We start from the raw sequence: 24,812 nt of genomic DNA on the forward strand, positions 1-24,812 counted from the left end.
AAGTTTTTGAACTTTAATTTTCTCTATATTTCGAAGGTTCTTGCCTTTTTAGATTATATTTTGTCCCTCGCGAAAGTTCGGGACAAAATTAAATCTAAAAAGGCTTGAACCTTCTTGATACAGATAAAATTTCTGTCCAAAAACTTTATAACACTGTGAACCAAAATAACAGTGTTAAAAATAGTTTAAAAAGTTGCTCTATATAGCTGAAAATTATAGTAACTTTATCTACACACCAGTTGATAACTTACACGGGGTTTGTATCTCATTAATTATATAATAGGTGAAGGGTTAACCACAAAGGATTACACTTCCTAGACAATGTACAGTAAAAACTTCTAAAATTCTTGTTTTGTTGAAGCAGTAAGTTTTTGATTTTATAAATACAATGAAGACACATTTTTTATTTAAGTTTTATTGTTCACAAGCTTTTTTCGAATAACAAGTTTACAAGTGATCACTGATCACAGATAAGCTTTTTTAAATTGACATCTTCTCTTGACTTACATGTTTATGTGAATCTATACTGTTAAACAGTTTGATATTAATCAAAATTGAAATGGGATTGGGAAGTTGTCTTAATTGTATTGATATAATTGCCTACTACTGTAAACTGGTGATTTGAAGGTCTGAAGCTCTTAAGCAAAAAACTGAGAATTTTTCCAATTGCTTCTTTAATACCAAAGCTACTGACAAGTGCTTTTTAGTACAAAAATGTACAGAAAGGTGTAAGTGAGTTGGATCGGTAAAATCAAACTCATGGCGTTGTGACTCTTCAAAGTCGACCATGTCTTAAAAATTTATGAGACTGTCTATAAGAGGGCTGAATCAGTGTGTATATTAACCTTTTATGGTATCAGCATATGTAAATACAGAAATTTTTGGTCGTCTTTGAAAGAAGTCTCATACTTTTTGGATACACTGCGGGGATAGGAGAGTGCCGTGGCTTAATTGTTTGATAAGATGTTTTGTGGAAAAATGTTACTTTGGAAGAAGGGGGATGGAAAAGTACATGTTAATGAAATCAATTACAAGGTCATGGAGTGTCATCTGACATCTGGGCAGTAGGTTGCATCCTGTTTGCCTTGCTGTGTGGATATCCGCCTTTCGAAACCAAGGAATTCTTATAACTTGATTTTAACCGGATGATCAATTTTTAAACAGTGAAACCCTTAAAACTCTCAAATAGAACTGTTGAACTGAAGCTAGGATTTTTAATTGGCCATGACTAATGAACATAAAACACGGCATTTGTTGTGCAGAGTACACAAATCCATTTCACTGAAAAGATGATTTCCAATTTACTGGTAATACTATTTGCTTTACATATAACAACATCAAATAAGTCGGTATATTTTGTTTCTGCATTTTCATTTGCAAAGAGTTGTGAACCCATTTATTAGCATTAAATAAAAAAAAACATTGGTGAAACTTAATATTTATTATCAATTTACATTATTATATTTTTTCCTAGAAAAGTTATTTGACTTATTATGTTAGTTTTACTTAATGTTTAAAAAAAGTTAGGGGAAACCCATGACTCAGTCTCTGAAGAACACTTACAAGAAGATTAAAGATGGTGACTTTAAAATACCGAACCAGGCCAACCTCACAGATAATGCCAGGCAAAGTTTGGCATTTAAAAAAAATTAATAACATTTCGGTGCAATTTCATCATGCCTGATTCCCAACAGAACCCTTTATATCTGTATCTGAGAAAGTTATAGAGAGATATCTTCTTTGTGCTATCTTGTTAAGAGTTAAATTCTTTCACAGAGAATCCAAAATTGTGATAAAAAATTTCAATCTGAGCTTAAAATTTCTGCTGCTTAAATCTTCATTTTTTCTGTGAAGCCCTAAAAATATCTCAATTATTTCTTAAACAAAGGCTTTATTGTTCAGTATCAGGCATGCCACTCTAAAAATGCTGAATCACTTGAAGTCATGTTAATTATATTTTCAAAATTTTAAAATGTTTTTCTGTTTAAACATATCGCACTGAAATAAACATTTATATCATAAAAAAAATTATGTGAACTTAAGAACTGTGAAGTTTACATGTTAGAATATCTTTTGCTAAACTTCCAGATTACAGGGATATGATTGAATTAATGCTTCATCCAGACCCTGAAAAGAGAGGACACCTTGGAATGCCCAATCAGGTAAAATATTGATTTATTTCCATAGCAACCATATCTTCTGATTCATCCCGTGATTTATTGATTAAACATCTTTTTTGTCCAATTGACCAACTTTGTCTATTGACTTACCACCTTTTTCTGGCTGACCAAATTTTTGTTCAGGCTCATCAACTTGTGGCTTGATTGATAAAATTTTGGCCTGACTAATCAATTTTGGTCTGACTGACCAACTAAAGTGGTGACAAACAAACTTTTTTGTCCAATGATGGACTAATTTCTAGTATGACTAAGTTGTGGTATTAACTGACCAACTTGTACTGACAGACCAAGATGTTGTTCAAACTGACCAACCTTTTGTCTGATTGACCAACTTTTATTATAGATTATCTTTTTATTCGGAGTAACCTATTTTTTGTACTGATTGAAATTTGATTGTACTGATCACTTAACTTTAGTTCAAACTGATTTACTTTGTACTAGCTAAAAGAATTTTTTGTACCCACTGACCAAATTAAATAGACTGACAAACTTTTGTAATGACGCACAAACTTGTTATAACAACTGAACTACTTATTTTTTTACTAAACAACTTTTTTATTCAACTGAAGAGTATGATGATAAGATCATTAAGGATGATTTTGATGACCTTTTCCAGCAGCCTTTTCTTCTGGAGTTTATCCCAAGTACTCTTCCTAGCTCAGCGATCAGGTAAAATTTATTTTAAGAATCAGAGCTTGAAAATTGGGACTTAGGACATAGAACTTGGAACATGGAACTTGGAACTTGGAACTTGGAACTTGGAACTTGGAACTTGGAACTGGGAACTGGAAACTGGGAACTAGGAAATAAACCTAAAACCTGGAGCTAGAACTAGGAATCTAAAACTGGGAACTGGGAACTAGGAAATAAACCTAAAACCTGGAGCTAGAACTAGGAATCTAAATTTTGATCCTAGAACCTTGGAACTTGCTAGCTAGAACCTTATTCCTAGAACCTTATGTAGAACCTTGGAATTTGGTACCTAGAACCAAAATCCAAGGACCATGTACAAGTAGCAAGCATTTAGAATCAAATAACCTAGAACAAAGAGCCTGAACTTGGCCTAGAAATAGAATTTTTTATTTCTCCATTTAATTTTATGATCGTGTAGAACTGTACCAGACCTTGAAGATGAATTAAAAGCCTTGGAGAGAGGAAGTCTTTCTAACCATGCAAAATCTTCAGCTGTCAGCATTACTGGAAGGAAAGAATTTTATTGCCCTTCAACAAAAATAATTCAATTTTACTTCACCATAGTTTAATGTTTAATCCTTCTTGTACCCATGCAGCAAAAATGTTCACTATCCAAAAAATTGTTATAGGAATGCTTATGGCTTTTTAGTGTCACTGAGACAATTTTCTTAACAATTAATTCTGAATAATAAAGACGTCCCACGAATGAGGATGCAGGGTGTGGAAGTTTCTCACCAATATTTTCCCCCAGTAGTGTTCAGCTAGGCAAACATTTAATTTATCATTGAAGTGATGACACAGGGTTGGGTATGTTTTCAGAAAACAATTTGTCATTGGTAAAACAAATTTTTTTTTTNAGCATGGGGATCTAAGTAGAAAGTAAATGTTGAGAAGGTTCCACCTTGAAACAGAAGTTTGGAAGTTTGTTTGATAAGAAGACCCGGTTTATCCAGAGGGTTCATGATGCTGTTGCAGCAGTCGTAGAACTTCAAGGAGACAGGCAGAGTAGGGACACTCGATCCCTTCATACTCATCTACCTGTGTTTGTGTCCAAGGTCAGTATGTTAGAAATGAATCTTTAAAGGGACAAATATCATAATTTTTAATAAAAAACAATATTTAATGAGTTACTTGTCCCTACTGTGTAAATCCACAAGTTACTTTTATCCACAGGAAATATTTTATGAATGTTTTGAGGTACAAATTTTGGGTCATACTATAAATACGCTTCACTATAAAAACGCTACACTAAAAAAACGCTACACTAAAAAAACGCTACACTAAAAAAAGTCTACATAGGCTATATTCGCTACAAGTTTATTGCCTGTTTCTGTGTGTGTATAAGTTTATAATTTATAGAGATATATATTTGCTACTATTCTAAAATAAAATATATATAAAATATAAATATTTTATATATTGTTTTAATTTGGTCACCACCTTAAAATGTACTTCCTGTGAACGGATGAAAACATATACAAGTTGTTTCGCTACTGTACTGCTCCAAGAACAAGAGGAAGATGACGAATATCATCTGGAGCCTGATTCCTATCCTCATCCAGACAATCATGCATGTGTTTTATCTGGTATAGAAGATCAAGTTTCAAAGTTCCACGAACAAGTATTAGATGAGCTGAGAAATGATTCTTGCCAGGCAATCCCTGCTCTTTATAAGAAAACCAGGTAAAAAATCATATGTTAACATATTTATTTTTTTACTTTTAGTATTTTAAGTGTGATACACATTACTTAGCTGAAAAAAATGATTTGTTTTGTTATGGACAAATTTTGTTATTAAAATATTTCAATTTTGTGTATATTACTGAAGCAAGTTCGAAATTAATATTGACATTTTTAGATCTGTACTCACTCGAGAACTGTCTGTCCGGGAAGAGAAAATTTTGTTTTGGGATCCGATCAAACCGTATGAAGTTTTACAAACTCAAATTTACGCCATCAGAAGACTTTTTATCCCGCCAGCCCCAGAAACCCAGGGTGAACTAGATATTCATTCCAAGTGGTTTTTGATCAATGATCAATCCATAGTGATCGGAGATTACCTTCACTCTGATGGAGTAAGGACCCTTGTGTGCTTCACTAACAAGTGTTTGGAGATTCTCTCTAGAGCAGAAACAATTCATGGTAAGAATTTTTTATTTTAAAGGGACTGTTGCAAAGAATTTTTTAAAGGGAGTGTTCGCAAAAATTTAATTTTGTTATTACAGGAGATGGAACGTTCCGCATCACGCCATATCTCTGGTATCAAGTTTTCATAATTCATGCCAGCGTAGGACCGAATTCTGCTGTATACCAGTTCTATTTGCTTTGCTCCCAGATAAGAAAAAACGTAGTTATCAAGACATTTTTGAGTGTATTCTAGAATCCTTGAACCTTAGAGATCTTGAACTTTCTGCTACTTCATTTGTATCTGACTTTGAAACAAATATCAGGCAAACTTTTGAGGAAACATTCCTAAATGTTCCTGTTAAAGGCTGTTATTTTCATTATGCAAAAGCCATCTGGTCCAGAGTTAAAAAAAGTGGTATGCAAAAATATTATGCAAAAAAAAGTGATGAACCCAAGTTTGGCTCTTGATTGATGATTGGACTTCCTTTATTGAAAACTGAAGACATATTAAAAGGAGTAAAAAACAATAGAAAAGTGTCCAGTCAACTAAAAACCAAAAAATGTAGAGATTTTGCCACTTCAATGCTGAATTACATAGAATCTTTTTGGTTAAAATTGGACTTAAATATTTGGAATATGTTTAAAGTTAAAACAAGGACAAATAACTTGGCTGAGGGCTATAACTATGCTCTTGGGAGCAACAAAAAAATAATCAGCAAACATCCTAATCCATATACATTAATATTAGTTATAAAGGATGAGTTAAATATTGCTAAAGATCAGGCTCTGGTAGAAGTTATGTGTAAAACTAAAAAAAAGATTTCTGTAAAATATAAGAAACTGCGTGAGAGGCAAGATAGTCTAATGAAGTCCTACAGTAAAGGAAATATTGAGCTTCTAGTTTATCAGCAAACAATGGGAAATACTTGTATTCGTAATGCAGATTTTAGATCTGATCTTGACCCTGATCCATATGGGTATGGAATTCCCGGTGTTCAAGATGATTTAGATGAAACAGATTCATTGAGCGATGAAAGTTTAAACCTTGAAAAAAGTTTTGATGGTTCCGAGTTAACTGTTTTTGATATGAATGACTCACTAAGTAAACCTGTTCAGTCCAAAGTTTCCTCTCCCATTAATAATCCACATAAAAAGAAACCTGCAAAACGAAAAAACAAAAGGCAGATTCCTGTTCCTGGAGATAGACAAAGTATTTGTAATATTGAAAACCCACAAATAATCGAAACATCAAGAGAAAATATTGAAACAGGAGATATATTGAGACAAAGAAGGTTAATGGAAGATAGTGAATCTAGTTTGTCAGAATTAGCAGTTGCAAGAACTGCAACTTCGGTTGCTGCTGCAATTCTAAGTAAATCTAAGAAAATTTATCGAAATATAGATGTATCACTAAACAAGGATAGCTCAAACAAGGATATTAGTCCGATTGTTATATCTGATTTATCTAAGTCTGGGCAGCAAACCGGTGGACTATTATAACTTCAAGAAGGATGGAAAAAGGCTGAACAGAGATTATAAAAAACAGGATTTTTTTTCTCATTAACTCAACCAATAACTCCTTCTGATGGAAACTGTATGTTTCACAGTTTAGCTGATCAGCTTGTTCAACTAGATCCAGGTACACCTTATAACTGTCATAAATCTGTTAGATCTGCTGTAGTCCTCAGCCTACTAGAACAACTTGAAACAGAGAGAATAATCTGGATAAATGAAGATGAACCAATTGAAGACTGGTTAGATAGAATGCGCGAGTTTGGTGAATTCGGAGACGAGTACTGTCTACAAATTTTTTCAAACTTAATTGGACGTGATATTCTGTATATCCCTGTATTTGAAATCTCTGCCCATATCTGTAAACAGTATTGTTTAATTCGCTCTGATAATCGAGATCAATATAGTGCTCCACTAACTCTTCTATGGTTTGAAGAAACATTTTTTCAATCTGGACATTATCAGTCCATTACTCCAACTGATTCCAGCATTATAATGAAGCATTACAATAGGATGAATAACTCAACATATCGATTGTATACCAGTTCTATTTGCTTTGCTCCCAGATAAGAAAAAACGTAGTTATCAAGACATTTTTGAGTGTATTCTAGAATCCTTGAACCTTAGAGATCTTGAACTTTCTGCTACTTCATTTGTATCTGAGATTAGATCAAAACAAACCATCGACCCAGTGCAGAACAAAAAGAAAGTCCACAACAATTTTAGGTAATATGATGAAAAATATATTAATGCTTATAATTAACATTTGTTTCCAATGAATATTTCCTAAGTATTTCAATTTTTAGATAATTCCAGCCCCAAAAGAACTAAACTGTCGGATACAACAGATATCACTCATCAAGACCAGACCATCACCAGAATTTGTCATCTTTGTAATTTGAATTTTAAACGTAAGGGAGGCTCAAAGAGGTGCATTTGTGGCCGTTATGTACATGTAAAATGTCATAAAAATAGAATTAATTGCCCATTCAAGAATGAATGACCGTAATAATATGTGGTACACTTATAATTTTTCCATTTATGACTATGAGAATTTAAAAATATATATCTCTTAAATTATAAACTAATGATTTATTTTTAATTTACGACTATGTGAATTTTAAAATCTTATACACAAACAGAAACATGCAATAAACTTGTAGCGAATATAGCCTATGTAGCGTTTTTTTTAGTGTAGCGTTTTTTTAGGGTAGCGTTTTTATAGATACACCAATTTTTGGACCTTATGATGTAACCAAAACCACAAGTGATTTTCAGAAAAACTAGGATATCTATATAAATCTCTCTCTGACAAGATTCAAAGGGTTCTTTTTCATAAGGGCATGTAACTTTAAGTGAGGGGTCTCAAGAAATCAATTTGACAAGCCCTTTTAAAAAACCTAATTTTATCAAAAGGCAAAACCTTTGGTCGGAACAACAACTTTGCCATTTTGACTTAACTATATATCCAAAGTATTAATTTTTAATGTAAGGATTTAGTTAAATTAAACAAAATACAAAATTTTTGAACTCAGAACAATTATTTGATTTAAGGATTTAATCTCAATTTTTAGTGGGTCGACTACTCCAACACGTTTGGGTTTGGTTACCAGCTCTCCAATAATGCTGTAGGACTTCTCTTCAATGACTCCACCAGGATGGGTTGCACCCCGGACAGGTAATCCTTATATTCTTACCTTCAAATCTTTATTTTAAAATATAGAAAACAATTTTCTTTCTCTTTAACAAACCATTATATTATTGGGGTTTCTTTAGTTTTGATAAAACGAATTAATTAATCCCTTCAGGCTTAACTCCCATCATTCTTAAATAAAAATATGTATGATACACCAGTATATTTATTTTTATTATCAAAGTCTTAACTATAAGAAAATGAAATTATCAATATATCTTATCATAGCAAATTTCCCAAAATTGTATAAGAAAAATCATATATATTTACAAAATATAAAGAATAACATAAAAAGCAAAAGAATAAGCCAAAAAAGTGAAATTTAAATAATTTTTCACAACTAGTAAGAGAATAAAAGTTAAAAGCATAGAGTAAATCTAAATAGTTTAAATCAATGTTGGTTATAAAAATTAAGAAAAATAACAAAAACAATGCATGGCTTTACCAATAAGCAGGGTTAAAAGCAGAAATATTGATACTTGTTTTAAGTGTTTTCAAATTCTTGGGACTAATGGTTTATTCTTAACGGAATAATCCTCCAATCCAATTGATTGGTGCACCAAGAGCAGGAATACGAATTCCTCCTAGTGGTGTGTTGACTTCTACACCATCTGTTCCTACCCTTCCTCCGAACCCCAGAAGATGTGCTTCAGCATTGCCATTTCTAAATCCCAATCCTGTATTGACATTCACATCCACATGGGCACCAACAACATTTCCATAGTTTGCTTCATAACGAATTGCAGAAGCTTCAGCAACCGCATACAAACCTTCTGTTCCATCTGATACCCCCGCATGAGCAGTAGGCAATCGGGCAACTACAGAATAAGGACCTATAGCTCCTCGTCCTTCTCCAAGTGATGCACATGCATATGCAGTTCCATCATGTGCTACGGCATGAGTTAGACTGTTAGATTTAGTTTCTACATTTCCAGTATCAAATGCTGCCGAAATGTTATAATTATCATCAGTTAACCAAGCTATAAATTCGGTTGCAAATTTTTGACAATTTGCTGCATAAAGACCATATTTTGGATTTTGTGATAGCCAACTTGAAATGAAGTCGTCTATTTCTTCATCAGATTTGGTTGTTTTACCAACAGTCGAGCCTCCCAAAGACCCTGCTCCACTCTTTGCTGCTCTTGTATAACTTCTTCCAATCTCATTTTGATCAGTTTTTGCTGAATTTCCTGAATTTCCTAAAATCTCATACCAGCAACCGTTTGAACTGCTGGATTCTACTCTTACCGCCCAATGATGTCCAACTCCAATAAGGAGAGGTTTACGTCCAAGCTTGACATATCGCATGATGTGCTAAGATGTTGTCCTAAACATGAAAAGAAGTTTAAGAATGTTTCAAAACTTTGTTTATGATTTGTCAGTCATACTTTTTATATCCTAAATCTGTCTTGGACTATGTTTTTGTCCTAGGACTGTCTAAAAAGCTACCATAACTATGTTTTGTCTTGCTTGTTCTGTTAAACAAATGTCTCAAACTTTCTGTTCTTTTGTTGTCCCACCCATGTCTTTCCAATGTTTGAGCTATCTGTCATGTGTCTGTCCTATGAAGGATTGGCATCGTTTTTGTAACCAAACTAAATTTTTAAAAATGGACTAATTATTCGTGAACAATTGTGTCGTTCAGAAAAAATGAAAAATGGATAAATGACTTGGATTGTTCAGAGAAATTGAAAAACAATAGCTTTTTAAATGCAAATGAAAAAATTAAAAACGAACAGTTTAAAATCATTGAAGCGATCTTGATCATTCATGAGTGATTTTTAAATTGTTCATTCAAACAAACTTTAAAAAAACTATTGTTATTTTATTGAACAAATGGTTTCTACAAAGAAAATTTTTTAAACCCCAATAGTTTTTATTAAACTAAATTTTTTTTAACTGAATGAACAATTTTACTGCACAGTTGTTCAGGGAGAAAAAGAACGAAATAGATGACAGATAGTTTTGAGAAAAACTAAATCTTTTTTTTGAACAATTAAAAAAAATAAAAAATGGGTTGTTCACAAACAATAAACATACAATATGAAGAAAAGCCGAACATGCCCATCTCTATTTACTCCTAGGTTTGTCTCACAAATGGTTGTCCAGTCCTACATTTGTCATGTCTTATGTTTGTTTGACCTTGTTCCACATTTGTTTTGTCATATGCCAATGAAATGGAAGTTTTTAAGATCATATAAATAAATGATCAATATTTGGTGATCCAAATTAAACATCTTTAAAAGGCTAAAAAAAACTGATCCATCAAAAAGTATAAATAATAATATTAAAAACTAACATCTATTAGATGAAAATATGTTCTCTTGCTGCAGACAGCTAGCTGAAACTACATGTAAACTATGCAGTTTAATGTAAACAAATTCTCAGCAGCAGGGAACAAAAAGTCCAGATAAATGTTCCTATTGAACTTTGAAGTTTGAACCTTTATAAAAATAAGTTAATCCTTTGTGGGTGAATTTTTATGTACAGTGATAACCAGAAAACTCTTAACAGAAAAAAATATTTACTATTTAGTGAAAATCTCTGCTTATAGATTAAAACTTAATATATATATACATATATTTATGATACTTGTTCCATTATTACCATCTTATCTAGCTTTTTGACTGTTTTTTCACTAAATTATCATGTTATTTATTACCAAATAAGAAATTTTAAATTTCAGAACTGTCACAAAGCCAAGAATCTATCTTGCAAGACATTTTCGATCTTCATTCCCCTTTTGCTGGTTATCTATTTTCTGGTAATCTAATTGATAATGATCCATTATTTAGACACCTGTGATCTTTGACAATTATCATGAAAATTAAATAAAAATAGTAAAATTAAGAGAAAAAGATATTTTGAAATGATTTTTAAGAAAGGGTCAATATTTCTTAGCCAAATATATGCCATAAATCATTTAATGCGAAATGGTTCAACATTAAAGTTGTTTAGAAAAGAAGTTGAGTTCATTGACATGAAGGGAAAGAATTTCTTGTTCTCACTGGAAGGACCAATTCAATATGGATATGATCTCAAGGTAATACAATACATTAGAGGGACTGTCATTTATTTTCACAAATTGGGAATAGTTAATTTACATTTTTTCATTTAGCAATATTAAGCAACATTTTTTATACATGTATTCTTCTTTTTTACCCTGGTCCTTACAGGACATGCATAGCTAGTGTTAAAGGTGTGAACTTTAGGAAAGCCTGGCTTCGATTGAACTTACTGTTATTGTATTTTCAATTGACAACTGACAATTCATTTTAAAAAAAGTGGATTCTAGAGAAACCACAATTGTTAATTATCAGTTCTCGATGTCTAAAAAACTAATTTCTTATTATTTAGATGCGGGTTGGAATACTGAAGAGTGTTATCAACTATATGGAAGATAATCTTCATGATTCAGGGAAACCTTTGCAGGTAGATCTTATCACATCTCAGGGGCTGAGATAGGTAATTTGCAAAATGTCGGACGTCTTTTGTAGTACTGTGGTCAGCATTTATATCAATACAAGATCTACGGAAATAGTGATATAATACAGTGTCTATTATATATCTCAATACAGTATCTGGTACTAAAATACTACATAAAAAAGAATGGTCAGTGTATATACCAATGAATTATCAGGTACTGAAATTGATATTTGCTGGCTACTGTTTGATGAGAAAAAAAAAATAACTCTTTCATTAATAATTCTTCATTGATAAAATAATTTACTGAAGAACAAAATTAAGAAAAACAAATCCTTTTGAAGCTTTCACCAGCACTGATTTATTATTGTTACTGTGGGGTCGGTGGGCTGGAGTAGGACATACATGAGAGTCTGTTTTATTTGGTTTGATTGTCAAGAACACTGCACATTATCCATTTATTTGCTCATTGTTCATTTGATATGTCTAATTCCTTTATGATTGAAACAACAACTATTGAAAATTAACGATTTTTGGGTAGAAAAACAATAAAATGTGTTTGAAAGGTTACCATTATCATTTTGTCACGATAGGTGAGGGGTCTTGGACAACACATCAACAGTCTCAGTCTCTTTAATTACATGTCTAGTTCCTTAAATAGTTGAGGGTTCTTGGACAACACATCAACAGTCTCGGTCTCTTTAATTACATGTCTAGTCCCTTAAATAGTTGAGGGTTCTTGGACAACACATCAACAGTCTCAGTCTCTTTAATTACATGTCTAGTTCCTTAAATAGTTGAGGTTTCTTGGACAACACATCAATAGTCTCGGTCTCTTTAATTACATGTCTAGTCCCTTAAATAGTTGAGGGTTCTTGGACAACACATCAACAGTCTCAGTTGTCTTTACTTACATGTCTAGTTCCATAAATAGGTGAGAGTTCTTGGACAACACATCAACAGTCTCAGTCTCTTTAATTACATGTCCAGTTCCTTAAATAGTTGAGGGTTCTTGAACAACACATCAACAGTCTCAGTCTTTAATTACATGTCTAGTCCCTTAAATAGTTGAGGGTTCTTGGACAACAGTCTCAGTCTCTTTAATTACATGTCTAGTCCCTTAAATATTTGTTTTCATGAATTAAAGGGAATGACAGGTCTGAGCACTAACCAGAAATCTCTGGTACCTCATCTGAAGAAGTGGAGCAGGTAATATTATTGCAAATTATCTATATCGTCAAATTGCATGTTATAATAATAATAAGAATAATAATAATGAATAATTTAAACTAGTTCAGAGGTTAAATATTAACAATATATGTATAAATTAAAGGTCAAAGGATAAAAGTAGTGATATATGTAATAAATATTTACAATGACAGACACTAGTTTGCGGACTAGAAAAGTCTTCAGACTGTATAACTAGCCCAAGAATTTGTTCTTAATTTTTAATACTGAATTTATCAGTAGTTATAAAATTGGGGAAATTAAATGATTTTTATGTGTTTAGGGACTGTAAGCGTAATTTCTAGTGACCCACCAAGATGCAAGATGGCAATGCCCGATTTACAACTGGACCGTAATCAGATTTGTGGAAAAATTTACAGATCAGAGCTGATTAAGGTTTCAAAGGTACCATTGTAAATCAGGCATTGCTATCTTTGCATGGAATCACTTAAAATTACGCCTACAGTCCTAAGTATGAAAAACATGGTATTTGATGTTCCATTCTTCAAAATTTATCCATGAGAGACATACTGGTATTATCACTGGCATAACACTTATAAATTCTTGTTTGTAGACGGAGAGGAGCAGTGTCCATGGAACTGAGCAATAATACAGTGCAGGTCAATCATCTAGAGGCACATTGTAAGGTAGAATATTTTGTTTTTATCAGTGCTTAGGATCAGGATCCGCATCATTTTGGCTCTCTGAATACGACCTCAGGTCTGAACTGTTAAAAAATAGAGATTATAAAGATTTCCTTTTTTCTGAATGGTTAATCAAGATTAAGCAAAAAAATAAGTGAAAAAGGAAGAAAAATATTTTGAAAATTCTTCTGTTTAAAACAAATCAGTAAATATCAATGAAATGTTCATAACCTTGATCTGGAGCTGGATCCGGATCAAAATGAAATGGATCCTGATTAAGCACTTCAATATAAACATGATTTAAAGTGACTCTCCCTGATTATAGGGGTGTCGTGTATCAACTGTCTGATTCACAATGCTGCCCTTGAAGCCTCGGTCTGGCTTTAAGTTTTGGAGTTATCCCTTTTTTTCATTTAAACGGATCTCAAAAAGTGACATTATAGGATCATTGCAAGACCAGGCTAAATTTTTTATCTATATAAAGTCATTTTGAATATGAAGTATGGAAATAAGACATCACTAAAAGTCTTCGTATCAGGAGGGGCAAAGTAAGTCTTTGTAACANTCCCCTTCCAGTTGACAGTCCCTTTAGATAACAGGTAGGTTTTGAAACATGAATCTGTCAGGGGTTGCAAAATACTTAACATTAGTATCCAGATTGGATCAACACTAAAAACCAACCTTTTTCAAACTCATAATCCATCCTTAACCCATCACACCACTCCTCCGCTATTTAGAAGCAAGTTTTCATAAAGAGAGAGTATGAAAGAAAAAATTATTCGGTATTCGCGTAGACGTGCGAGTCTAATCCATTCCCCTCTCGGGCGCCCTTCACTCGCTTCTTATGCTATAGTACTGTAGCAGCTGTCTCTGTCTCAGTCGTAGTTCATATTTCTACCACTAGGTGTCTTAGCTTTTAACAAAATCCCAAAATTACTTTGTTGACATAGCACTCAAAAACCTACTTATCTAAATACCTCGTTTAAACCATGAGATTATTGATGTATAATAATTATTGTTTTATATATTGACTGTTTTTATATATATATTTCCACTGTGTCGAATAAATTTACAATATTAAAATAAAAATAAAATTGTACTGATTTTTATGAGCTTCATTGGTACAATGAGGTCGCTGTCATTTCATGATTTTAATCATGATGCCCAAACCCCCACCCCCCTCTCCCCTCATATTCTGCGTATATAATTTTAAAACAATTAAAAAGAGAATCTCAGGGCACTTTTTGTGATTATTAAGGTTATTACTGATTTTTTTGGTTTTAAATTCCTCATTGTACATTTTTTTTTTACCTCTGGCATATATTTTGTTCTTTTTAATTTAACAAATTTATTAATTTTGATATTTTTATTTAAAGTTTTTTATCTGGATTATAAGAACTGTTGTTTTCGCTATATACTGTTAAGTGTTCACAGCTATTTCTCATGTCATATATGATAAATGATCTTTTATGGGCCTATAAACGTAATTTCAATTTTTAATTTTTTTGGTTTTATTGAATTTTTCATTGTGTAACACTCGTTATATCTTATCTTAAATACGAGTAAATGAATAACTATGCGATAATCTCTGACCATAATAATATGTATTATTAATTGTATCGCCTAGACCCAATAAAGACTTGAATAATAATAAGTAATTTCAAGTGACCCTTAATGCAAAGATGGCAATACCCGATTTACAACAGTACCAGCTTGAAATATTTGTCCTGGATAAGCATGAATTAGACATTAATGTTAATTGTTTCTTTAAACTGTATATTTGTTGTTACTTTTTAATTTCTTGTTTCATATGTAACAATGGAGAAACTCACAGAAATAAAAACTTTTCTAGTCAGAAGAGTGACGGAATCTTCCACATTTTTTATCAGATTAAGGTTTCAATGGTGGTACGTTGTAAATCGGGCATTGCAATCTTTGCATGGAGGGTCACTTGAAATTACGCTTACAGCCCTTTGAACAATAAATAAGATTAATGTTGCTTATGAAATTGATATTTACTTTAATTTTTTAGTTGATCATATTCGAGACTGATCTTATATGTAATTCTTTAGTTGATCATATTCAAGATTGATCTTATCTGTAATTCTTTAGTTGATCATATTCGAGACTGATCTTATCTGTAATTCTTTAGTTGATCATATTTGAGACTGATCTTATCTGTAATTCTTTAGTTGATCATATTTAAGACTGATCTTATCTGTAATTTTTTAGTTGATCATATTTGAGACTGATCTTATCTGTTATTCTTTAGCTGATCATATTTGAGACTGATCTTATCTGTTATTCTTTAGTTGATCATATTTGTGACTAATCTTATCTGTAATTCTTAAGTTGATCATATCTCAAATATTATCTGTAATTCTTTAGCTGATCATATTTGAGACTGGAGTGGAGTTGTATGTTACATTGTTGGATAAAAACAAGGAAGGTGGAAATTCCTAAAAAAAATTTAAATGAAGTTTCTTTTCGCGAAATAAAAAAACCAGTTTCAATTTAACAAAGAACCAAGACCTGGTTTTCAAAAAAATCTTTATTATCAAACATTGTTTTTTTTTTCTTCTTTTCAAATCTGACCATAATATATGGTTTGGTGGCTCTAAATGTTTTTCACCTTGGGTGCAGAGTGTCATGACCCATTCACTCTCTACACTACTGACCGAAGGTTGCCCGGAAACCCTCTACAGCTGGTTAACCCTGACCCTCCCAGAGATCAGACATCTAGCTAACCAATAGGTTAGTTTAAGAGATTATAGAAATCTAACATCTAGTTAACCAGTAGGTTAGTTTCAGAGCTTTTACAGATCTGACATCTAGCTAACCAGTAGGTAAGTTACAGAGATTATACAGATCGAGCTTAAAGCTAACGTGTAGGTTAGTTTATAAGATTTTACAGATCTAACAGAAAGCTGACTAGAAGGTTAGTTTCAGAGATCATACAATCAGACCAGATGGTTAGTTTAACAGCTTTTACAGATCTGATATCTAGCTAACCAGCAGGTTAGTTTAAGAGATTATAGAAACCTAACATCTAGTTAACCAATAGGTTAGTTTGAGAGATTAGAGAAACCTAACATCTAGCTAACCAATAGGTTAGTTTAAAAGATTATAGAAACCTAACATCTAGCTAACCAATTGGTTAGTTTAAGAGATTATAGATACCTAACATCTAGTTAACCAATAGGTTAGTTTAAGAGCTTATAGAAACCTAACGTCTAGTTAACCAGTAGTTTAGTTTAAGAGATTATAGAAACCTTTCGTCTTGTTAACCAGTAGGTTAGTTTAAGAGATTATAGAAACCTTTCGTCTAGTTAACCAATAGGTTAGTTTAAGAGCTTATAGAAACCTAACGTCTAGTTAACCAGTAGGTTAGTTTAAGAGATTATAGAAACCTTTCGTCTTGTTAACCAGTAGGTTAGTTTAAGAGATTATAGAAACCTAACATCTAGTTAACCAATAGGTTAGTTTAAGAGATAATAGAAACCTAACATCTAGTTAACCAATTGGTTAGTTTAAGAGATAATAGAAACTTAACATCTAGTTAACCAATAGGTTATTTTAAGAGATAATAGAAACCTAACATCTAGATAACCAATAGATTATTTTAAGAGATAATAGAAACTTAACATCTAGCTAACCAGTAGGTTGGTTTCAGAGCTTTTACAGATCTGACATCTAGCTAACCAGTAGGTAAGTTACAGAGATTATACAGATCTAGCATAAAGCTAACGTGTAGGTTAGTTTAAGAGATTATACAGATTGAGCTTAAAGCTAACGTGTAGGTTAGTTTAAGAGATTATACAGATCAAACATAAAGCTAACATGTAGGTTAGTTTAAGAGATTATACAGCGCTAACATAAAGCTAACGTGTAGGTTAGTTTCAGAGATAATACAGATCTAACATAAAGCTGACTAGAAGGTTAGTTTCAGAGATCATACAGTTCTGACATCACGCTAACCAATAGGTTAGTTACAGAGACTATACAGATCTGACATCCAGCTTACCAGTAGGTTAGTTAAAGATATTATACAGATCTGAAGGTACAAAGATTATACAGATCTAACATCTTGCTAATTGGGTAAACAAAATTTTATATGAGGTTTGTTTCAGGTGTTCAGAGGAGCTTAGGAGTGAGAAGTTCACTTTTACACAAATATGAGAAATTTTCCACATTGTTATTTTTTTTAATAGTTCTGTTGAATCATGTATACCAGTTTATTTCCCTAACTATTTACTAAAAATGTTTATATTTCAGCAGAGAGTATAGTTTTTAAAAGTTTAATTGCGCAGAGCGTAAAGTAAATTTTGAAAGTTGGACTAACTTTCAGAGGGGGTTAAATAATAACTGAAGGTCCCCATGAAAAATATGATCTCTTGTAAATAAGTATTTACTTTGATCTTCAAATAAATAATGTAGAAATGTGATTACAATATGTAATTGTCGTCCTATTCATATTATCAAGGTTTTCACTCTGCAGCGAATCCATTTTTGATGAATGTGAGCAATACTTTTGTTCTATATTTTTTATTGTTAATTATTTTGGGGATTTTAACGCATCAATTTGTATTTCAGAGTCAATTATACATTTGCGTAAAATAGACATACGAAGCTGACGCAGTGAAATAGTTACGCGGTATTCTGGCGCACTGTAACTGTTCAAAACTTGGAGGTTAGATCACATTGCTTTTGTTTTCAACAATTTTCATCAATTTTATCACGTGTTATCAATTTTCTGACACGAATTTATTTTTTTAAATGTAAAAATGAAATTATCAATACGTTTAATAGATTATTTTTTTAGATGTCCCCCTTTAGGAAAAAGAAAAAAACATCTGAAACTACAGAAACTCCCGAAATCTTAAAACCCTCCACCGATTCCAAAAATGTCAAAAAACGTAAAAAGTTTCGAGGAAAAAAGAAGCCAAAAGGAGAAATTGTACAAATTACAAATGGTACGTTAAAAATTCTAGTTTTAAAGGTTATATTAGTTTATCATAATTTATAATTGTTGTATTTTAATGGAACTGTCGTTATAATCTCAAATTACCTTTTATATTTAAACCTTCATCTGATCAACAATGTTAAATATATCGTACAAAAGGTAGAATTACAAAAGGTAGATGACAAAAGGTAGAACAATCAAAAGGTAGAACGATCAAAAGGTAGAATAAACATAAGGTAGAACGTTTAAAAGGTAGAATTACAAAAGGTAGAACGTTCAAAAGGTAGAATTTTTTATTTTTGAGAAGGAAGAAATTTTTCTAAATTTTTACAGGAAAATCCGCGAATTTTTAAAAAAAAATTTCACAAAACTGCATTTCTCGGTTGAATTCAGCATGGAGAGGTTGGTCAACTATGGGGTGAATCAAAAGAAGAAAAGAACATTGATTGACGACCAGAAATATGAATATAATTTTGAGAAAATTAAGAATGGAACAGAGTTCTGGCGATGCCAGAAGTTCAAGAAGGGATACCAGGGGCGGGCTATTTCACGCCCCTCTACCAACCTTCTTCAGAATGAACCAAAGCACGATCATGCTAACAATCTTGTATGCAATATATGAAACAGCTTGCCAAAATTATTGGCATGGATTTAAATCATGTACGTTTGTAAAATAAAAATTAGTCCTAATAAATAAGAAACATTATCTTTTGACTTTTTTTGACATTTAAAAAAAAAATTTAATTTGGAAAATTCTACCTTTTGAACGTTCTACATTTTGTAATTCTACCTTTTGAACATTCTACCTTTTGTTTGTTCTACCTTTTGATCGTTCTACCTTTTGTCGTTCTACCTTATGATCGTTCTACCTTTTGTAATTCTACCTTTTGTACTGGAGCCGTTTTTTTATACCAATAAGTGCCTAATTCTGAAGATTTTTTATATTAAAAAGTGCCCAATTCTAAAAATTTTATATATTTAATAAGTGCCTAATTCTAAAGATTTTTGATATTTAATAAGTGCCTTATTCTAAATTTTTTTTTATATTATATAAGTGCCTAATTCTTAAGATTTTTTAATCAAAAAGGAACCCCTTAAAGCTCTATTTTATCCAGAATATACGTGATATCCATTAAATATCTTTAGAAATCTAACAATTCAATTATGGCCTCTTTTTTTAAGTGGTTTGTGAATTTCTACTCGATCACAAGAAATTAGAGAAAATCTTTAGAATTAAACACATTTAATGTAAAAAAATTTTAGAATTAGGTACTTATAAAATATAAAAAAAATTAGAATAAGGGACTTATTAAATATCAAAAATTTTTAGAATTAGGCACTTATTAAATATATAAAATTTTTAGAATTGGGCACTTTTTAATAAAAAAAATCTTCAGAATTAGGCACTTATTAGTATAAAAAACGACGATATATTTAACATTGTTGATCAGATGAAGGTTTAAATATTAAAGGTAATTAGAGATTATACCGACAGTTCCATTCAAATTAATAAGCTTTAAGAGCTTTAAGGGGTTTCTTTTTGATTGGTGAATTGAAATTACGTTTACATTAACCCTTTAGTTCATAACTTCTTATTTCAGTCGCTCCGAAATTGAAAGATTTGTCGAAAGAGAATGTATCTTCCAATTGGAAAAATTTAGTTAAAACAGTTAACATTAGGAATTTAAATCTTAAAATTTTAATTTCATCTTAGCCATTATTTGCATGGTTGTGATATGATTATTAAGAAAAAAAAAACTGGGGTGTATATAATTCCATTTCCCCCCAGAAATTAAAGGTCACAAAAGACGGGAAGGGGAAGGGGAAGGGGAGGAAGGGGAGGAAGGGGAAGGGGAAGGGGAAGGGGAAGGGGAAGGAAAGGGGAAGAGAAGAAGAAGGGAAGAAGAAGGGAAGAAGAAGGGAAGAAGAAGGGAAGGAGAAGGGAATGGAATGGGAAGTGAAAGATGAGAGGATGGGAGAGTAAGGTGAATGGAAAAAGAAGGTAAAGTATTGTCACAATTGTTGTTAAGAGAATAATTGTGGATGTTTGAAAACATGTTACAACATTATGTTGTGTATGAGTCATCACTACAGTGTGTAATTATCATTTATCAATGTTGAATAGACGGTGATTTTTCGTGCCTGCAGGCAGGTAGATGATGAAGATCAATAATTTCTTTTATCAGTCAATCAAAAGAACATAGGAAATACTAATTAGAATCACTAATATCGTGAGTTAGTTGAAAATTAGAGTAACTTTTTAATTGTCATTAAAACACTTGTTTCTTTATTTTAAATCATACTAAAATAAATCTAAGAAGAGTTTAATCTTTATGTCTTTTGAGTTGTCGAGTTTGGGGAAGGAATTCAAAAAAATTTAGAGAGGGGGGGTGGGGAAAAGAATAAAAAATATGGAATTATATACACCCCTGAAAAACAAATAAAACGGTAGAAGTGGGCGTTGATCAAGATGAGGAAGGCCAACCACAACAAATCCCAGCCCGAGCCACATTCTCCTCATTTTCTCGTCCTTAACAACCTTGAAATCATCGTTCTTTTAAAAATATTTTTTTAAGCGTCCAACGAAGCCAGATTTTCAAAAATTAATCTCATATTGAATAATTGGACAAATAAAAAGATCATTTTTGATAGGACGAGGATTTCGAGGTGGCTCGGACGTGAGGAGAATATGGCTCGGACTAGGAATTGTTGTGGTTGGCCATCCTCACCACGTTGAATAAATTCTAAATACAAGTCTTGTTAATGATGCGAATTAAGAGACATGAAGATTGAAGGCACCTAAATGGCCCGTTTCGTTACACTTTGTAGTATTTTGTGGGTTTCTTTGGTTAAAGGTACAAAAATTAAGATAATGATTACAATTTTAACGATTTTTATTGACTTACTTAATTATCTTTTTTTCTAATTATTTAAGATTTAAATGTTAAGTGAGGCTGATAAACCCGCGAGTGGTAAACCTTACAAACCTCGATATAAACCTAAACCTAAGGTTGAGGAAGGCGCTGAGATCTGGTTCGATGACGTGGACGATGTTCTCCTGGAGGGACGGGTTCAGCTTAGAGGAGAGACCGGAGAAACATCCAATCCGGAGAAATATCTTGTGAAAGAGAATAGTTTCAGTGGTTTAACGAAGATTGTCGGAATGGATTGTGAAATGGTGGGGATTGGAAAAGGTAATCTTTATTCAGCACTTAGGATCAAATGCATTTTATTGAAATAAACTGAGCCGGATCTAGCTCAATCTCATACCTTGGTTTTTTTTCATGAAAAAGTTATGAAATAGAAAACGTGTCCCTATTAGCAATGGGAATCGATTTTTTGAATAAGTTTTCAGAACAAATGAACTTTTTCATGAAAACGAACGAAAAAAAAATACAAATGATTTAAAATCGTTCGAACGAACTTAAAAAAACAAGCGAATATTCCAAAAGATCTGGAAAAAGCATCGTTTTTTTTTCGGAACAAATGATTTTTGGAACAAACTTTTTTTTTATCTTCTGTTTTACTGAACAAACCATTTTTAAATTTTTAAATAAAAATTTGAACGAACAATTCTACTGAACGAATGATTTTAATAAACGATTATTCAGTGAGGAAACGAACGAAATAGATGGAAAATAAACGATAATCTTGAGAACGAACAAATTAATTTTTTTGAACGATTGAAACAAATACAAATTCTTTAATTTGTGGTGTATTTAGATGGGGAGGACAGTATCCTGGCGAGGGTCAGTATTGTCAACCATTTTGGAAACTTAGTTTACGACACATATGTCGCGGCAACTGAGCGCGTAACTGACTTCCGAACACATGTCAGTGGAATACGACCGCAAGATTTAAAAAATGCACCTGATTTCAAATCGGTGCAGATCAAGGTGGCGGAGATCCTCAAGGATCGTATTCTAGTTGGACACGCGATCCATCATGATCTCAAAGTTCTTTACCTGGATCATCCAAGGAAGCTGATCAGAGATACTTCCAAGTATAAGCCCTTCAGAGCTAGATTTAATGGGAAAACTCCGGCTCTCAAGAGACTTAGTGAAATGTTCATAGGTAAATAAAGTGCAAATTTTTAATAAATACCTTTGATGACATGAAGAACAAATAATAAGTTGACATCCTTTTTTGATACTTTTTACCAAAAAATTCATTGATTTCCCCCTAGTAATCATTTATTTTTTCCAATTCGGAGAATAAAACCTTTTAAAAATGCGCTCGTTCAAACATACATAACTTCTGGGGGGGAAAAGATTTTCAACAAGCAGAGCGGGATTTTTGAGAAAATATACACCTCTGCACGTCTCAACTGAAAGTATTGCTTTTGTGCAGAGTTTCACAAATTCTACTTAAAGTAGAATACTTTGTTTACTTTCTATTGTGACGTATAAGAACAGATTAGGAACTATTTCAATTGCCAACAACCAAAGTATAGTAAACGATGAATGCTCACGGTCCGGCCTGTCCGTTTTTCTCAGGAAACCCAAACCTTGTTCAAAATCATTTAGTTCACCATATAAATGGTGTCTGAACTATCTTAATTCTTCATAATAGAACGAAAACATCCCGTATTTCTCCTCTCCATAGTTTAAACTTTAATTCTCAGAATCCGGATTTTCAAAAATATGCTGATCCGCGGATCCAGATCCAACCAACCAACCAACCAAAACCGGCTAGAAACCTTCACGTACTAATAAGTGATTTTTAAATTAACTTTGTGATCACTAAATGTTTCACCAAGTTTTAGCATAAAAAAGCGAGCATATTTTGTAAGAAAATTTTTCATTTGTTCAAAAATTTAGTAAATCTTGAAATGTTCACGACCTGGATCCGGATCCTTTTTTTCAGGGTGGATCCAGGATTCGGATCCGCATCAGAGTGTTGTGGATCACAAAATATGTAATCCTGTACAATTTAGGTGTGAAGGTACAGACGGGTGAGCACAGTTCTGTACAGGACGCCCAGGCCGCTGTACGCCTTTACACTATGGTTAGAACTGAATGGGAGAGCGCTATCCGTGAGAAGCACAAGGGAAGCTTCCATGGGAAGAAGAAACCTAAAAACGAATTAAACAATAAACCTTCAATTTTGTCGAGTATTCAGAAGGATCTTTCTTCCTCCGGGACCAGAAAATATGTCGACAGTGATTCAGATTAATAACGCTATTTTTTATTAAATTTTTCAGAATTATGTCCAATTTGTCCCCGGTTAGCTCGCCGGTGAAACGGGCCCGGCTTACTCAGTCTCATCCTTCTCCGGGTAGTCAAATAACTGGGGCAGCCAGGGACCTATTGTCAGGTTAGATTTACTCCGCTTTCCCTCTTTATCAAACAAATTTCATTAAGTTTTCAGGTTTTCCTAGAGAGATTAAGATTTTTGTTGGGGCCGGGGGTGGAATTCGAACGTTTTGGTTTTCCCCTTAGTGGTGCTTCTTCTCTCTCTATATTTCTTTGTTTGTAACCGTTAAACGTCAAAACGGTTGAACCGACCAGGCCCAAATATTTTTTGGATGGTCTTTGGATGGTCAAAATTAAAAAATTGCCTTTAAAAACTGGATTTTGAAAAATCCACAAAAAATGGTTAAAAGAGCACCAAATAAAAGTTATATTTATTAAGATTAATTGATTAACTAATAGATTGATTTAGGAGCATTGCATGACGCAATAAGATCACGTGATGAGAAGAAGGAAGAACCAGAAGTATCTCCTAGTCCTACGAAAATAAACGGAAGTCCAACAAAGAGTACAAATAAAGGAATAAGGTAAGTAACTGGTTAAAATAAAATTGATGAATTAAATTGTAATAATATTTCTGTCTTCTTAGCAATAGTCGTGTTTTTTTATCTTAGAATACAAATCTTACTTTCTTATCTAAACCAAAGTTGTTCATTTGATTTTAAAAATGTGGTGTTAGTTTTTTTGTGGAAGAAAAGTGTTACTACAAATTCTACTGAGTTAAACTTAAATCTCAAACAGAGATATAAATGGTAACGTTGTGAAAAGGGCAAGCTACTCCTTAAATGTAGGATCAAATCAATATTATGCCACCAGTCCCTTTACTTCTCCCTTCTTGTTTATTTGCAGGCGTAACTATATATAATATTATGCCACCAGTCCCTTTACTTCTCCCCTTCTTGTTTATTAGCAGGCGTAACTACATATAATATTATACCACCAGTTCCTTTACTTCTCCCCTTCTTGTTTATTAGCAGGCGTAACTACATATAATATTATGCCACCAGTCCCTTTACTTCTCCCCTTGTTGTTTATTTGCAGGCGTAACTACATATAATATTATACCACCAGTCCCTTTACTTCTCCCCTTGTTGTTTA

At 32.5% G+C, this 24,812-nt stretch overlaps 4 protein-coding genes across 9 annotated transcripts in view; 3 read left to right on the forward strand and 1 right to left on the reverse strand.

The window, feature by feature from the left end:
* Window positions 1-18,190, forward strand: part of LOC111705379 (serine/threonine-protein kinase PLK2) — a 29,394-nt gene extending 11,204 nt beyond the window's left edge. Inside the window, exons 12-26 of one of the 5 annotated variants that reach the window (XM_023477896.1) lie at window positions 1,036-1,118; window positions 1,528-1,625; window positions 2,096-2,162; window positions 2,773-2,849; window positions 3,292-3,384; window positions 3,568-3,638; window positions 3,765-3,928; window positions 8,087-8,190; window positions 11,164-11,248; window positions 11,563-11,637; window positions 12,776-12,837; window positions 13,430-13,502; window positions 15,888-15,944; window positions 16,143-16,253; window positions 17,630-18,190. In XM_023477896.1, coding sequence (XP_023333664.1) covers window positions 1,036-1,118; window positions 1,528-1,625; window positions 2,096-2,162; window positions 2,773-2,849; window positions 3,292-3,384; window positions 3,568-3,638; window positions 3,765-3,928; window positions 8,087-8,190; window positions 11,164-11,248; window positions 11,563-11,637; window positions 12,776-12,837; window positions 13,430-13,502; window positions 15,888-15,944; window positions 16,143-16,253 — 1,220 coding nt within the window. In that variant the 3' untranslated portion in view covers window positions 17,630-18,190. Of the gene's footprint in view, window positions 1-1,035; window positions 1,119-1,527; window positions 1,626-2,095; window positions 2,163-2,772; window positions 2,850-3,291; window positions 3,385-3,567; window positions 3,639-3,764; window positions 3,929-8,086; window positions 8,191-11,163; window positions 11,249-11,562; window positions 11,638-12,775; window positions 12,838-13,429; window positions 13,503-15,651; window positions 15,721-15,771; window positions 15,847-15,887; window positions 15,945-16,142; window positions 16,254-17,629 lie in introns of those variants that run through there. The other 4 variants (XM_023477897.1, XM_023477898.1, XM_023477899.1 and 1 more) reach the window with 4 other exon arrangements.
* Window positions 8,356-10,564, reverse strand: LOC111705385 (uncharacterized). The gene is made up of 2 exons (XM_023477914.1): window positions 10,505-10,564; window positions 8,356-9,532 (listed from the first exon to the last, which is right to left on the reverse strand). The coding sequence occupies exon 2, from the start codon at window positions 9,511-9,513 to the stop codon at window positions 8,728-8,730; it is 786 nt and encodes a 261-aa protein (XP_023333682.1). The 5' UTR covers window positions 9,514-9,532; window positions 10,505-10,564; the 3' UTR covers window positions 8,356-8,727.
* A 2,236-nt stretch (window positions 18,191-20,426) lies between the features above and the next one.
* Window positions 20,427-23,637, forward strand: LOC111705376 (RNA exonuclease 4). Its single transcript, XM_023477892.1, has 4 exons — window positions 20,427-20,464; window positions 21,412-21,656; window positions 22,186-22,536; window positions 23,399-23,637. Exons 1-4 carry the CDS (start codon window positions 20,427-20,429, stop codon window positions 23,635-23,637), a joined length of 873 nt encoding a protein of 290 aa, XP_023333660.1.
* Window positions 23,593-24,812, forward strand: part of LOC111705386 (protein lin-37 homolog) — a 4,537-nt gene continuing 3,317 nt past the window's right edge. For both annotated transcript variants that reach the window (XM_023477915.1, XM_023477916.1), the window contains exons 1-2: window positions 23,593-23,778; window positions 24,127-24,241. In XM_023477915.1, the coding sequence (XP_023333683.1) occupies window positions 23,670-23,778; window positions 24,127-24,241 (224 nt within the window). In that variant the 5' untranslated portion in view covers window positions 23,593-23,669. The remainder of the gene's footprint in view (window positions 23,779-24,126; window positions 24,242-24,812) is intronic.

Source organism: Eurytemora carolleeae, unplaced genomic scaffold (genome assembly GCF_000591075.1).
Source record: "Eurytemora carolleeae unplaced genomic scaffold, Eaff_2.0 scaffold624, whole genome shotgun sequence".
NCBI classification, from domain to species: Eukaryota; Metazoa; Arthropoda; class Copepoda; order Calanoida; family Temoridae; genus Eurytemora; species Eurytemora carolleeae.

Excerpts from the sequence above, each read along its gene's own strand:
- LOC111705376 (XM_023477892.1), top strand. The coding sequence starts at position 20,427 with ATGAGAGGATGGGAGAGTAAGGTGAATGGAAAAAGAAG. Across the intron at positions 21,657-22,185 it reads AATGGTGGGGATTGGAAAAG|ATGGGGAGGACAGTATCCTG; the intron begins GTAATCTTTATT and ends TGGTGTATTTAG. Across the intron at positions 22,537-23,398 it reads ACTTAGTGAAATGTTCATAG|GTGTGAAGGTACAGACGGGT; the intron begins GTAAATAAAGTG and ends TGTACAATTTAG.
- LOC111705385 (XM_023477914.1), bottom strand. The coding sequence starts at position 9,513 with ATGCGATATGTCAAGCTTGGACGTAAACCTCTCCTTATTGGAGTTGGA.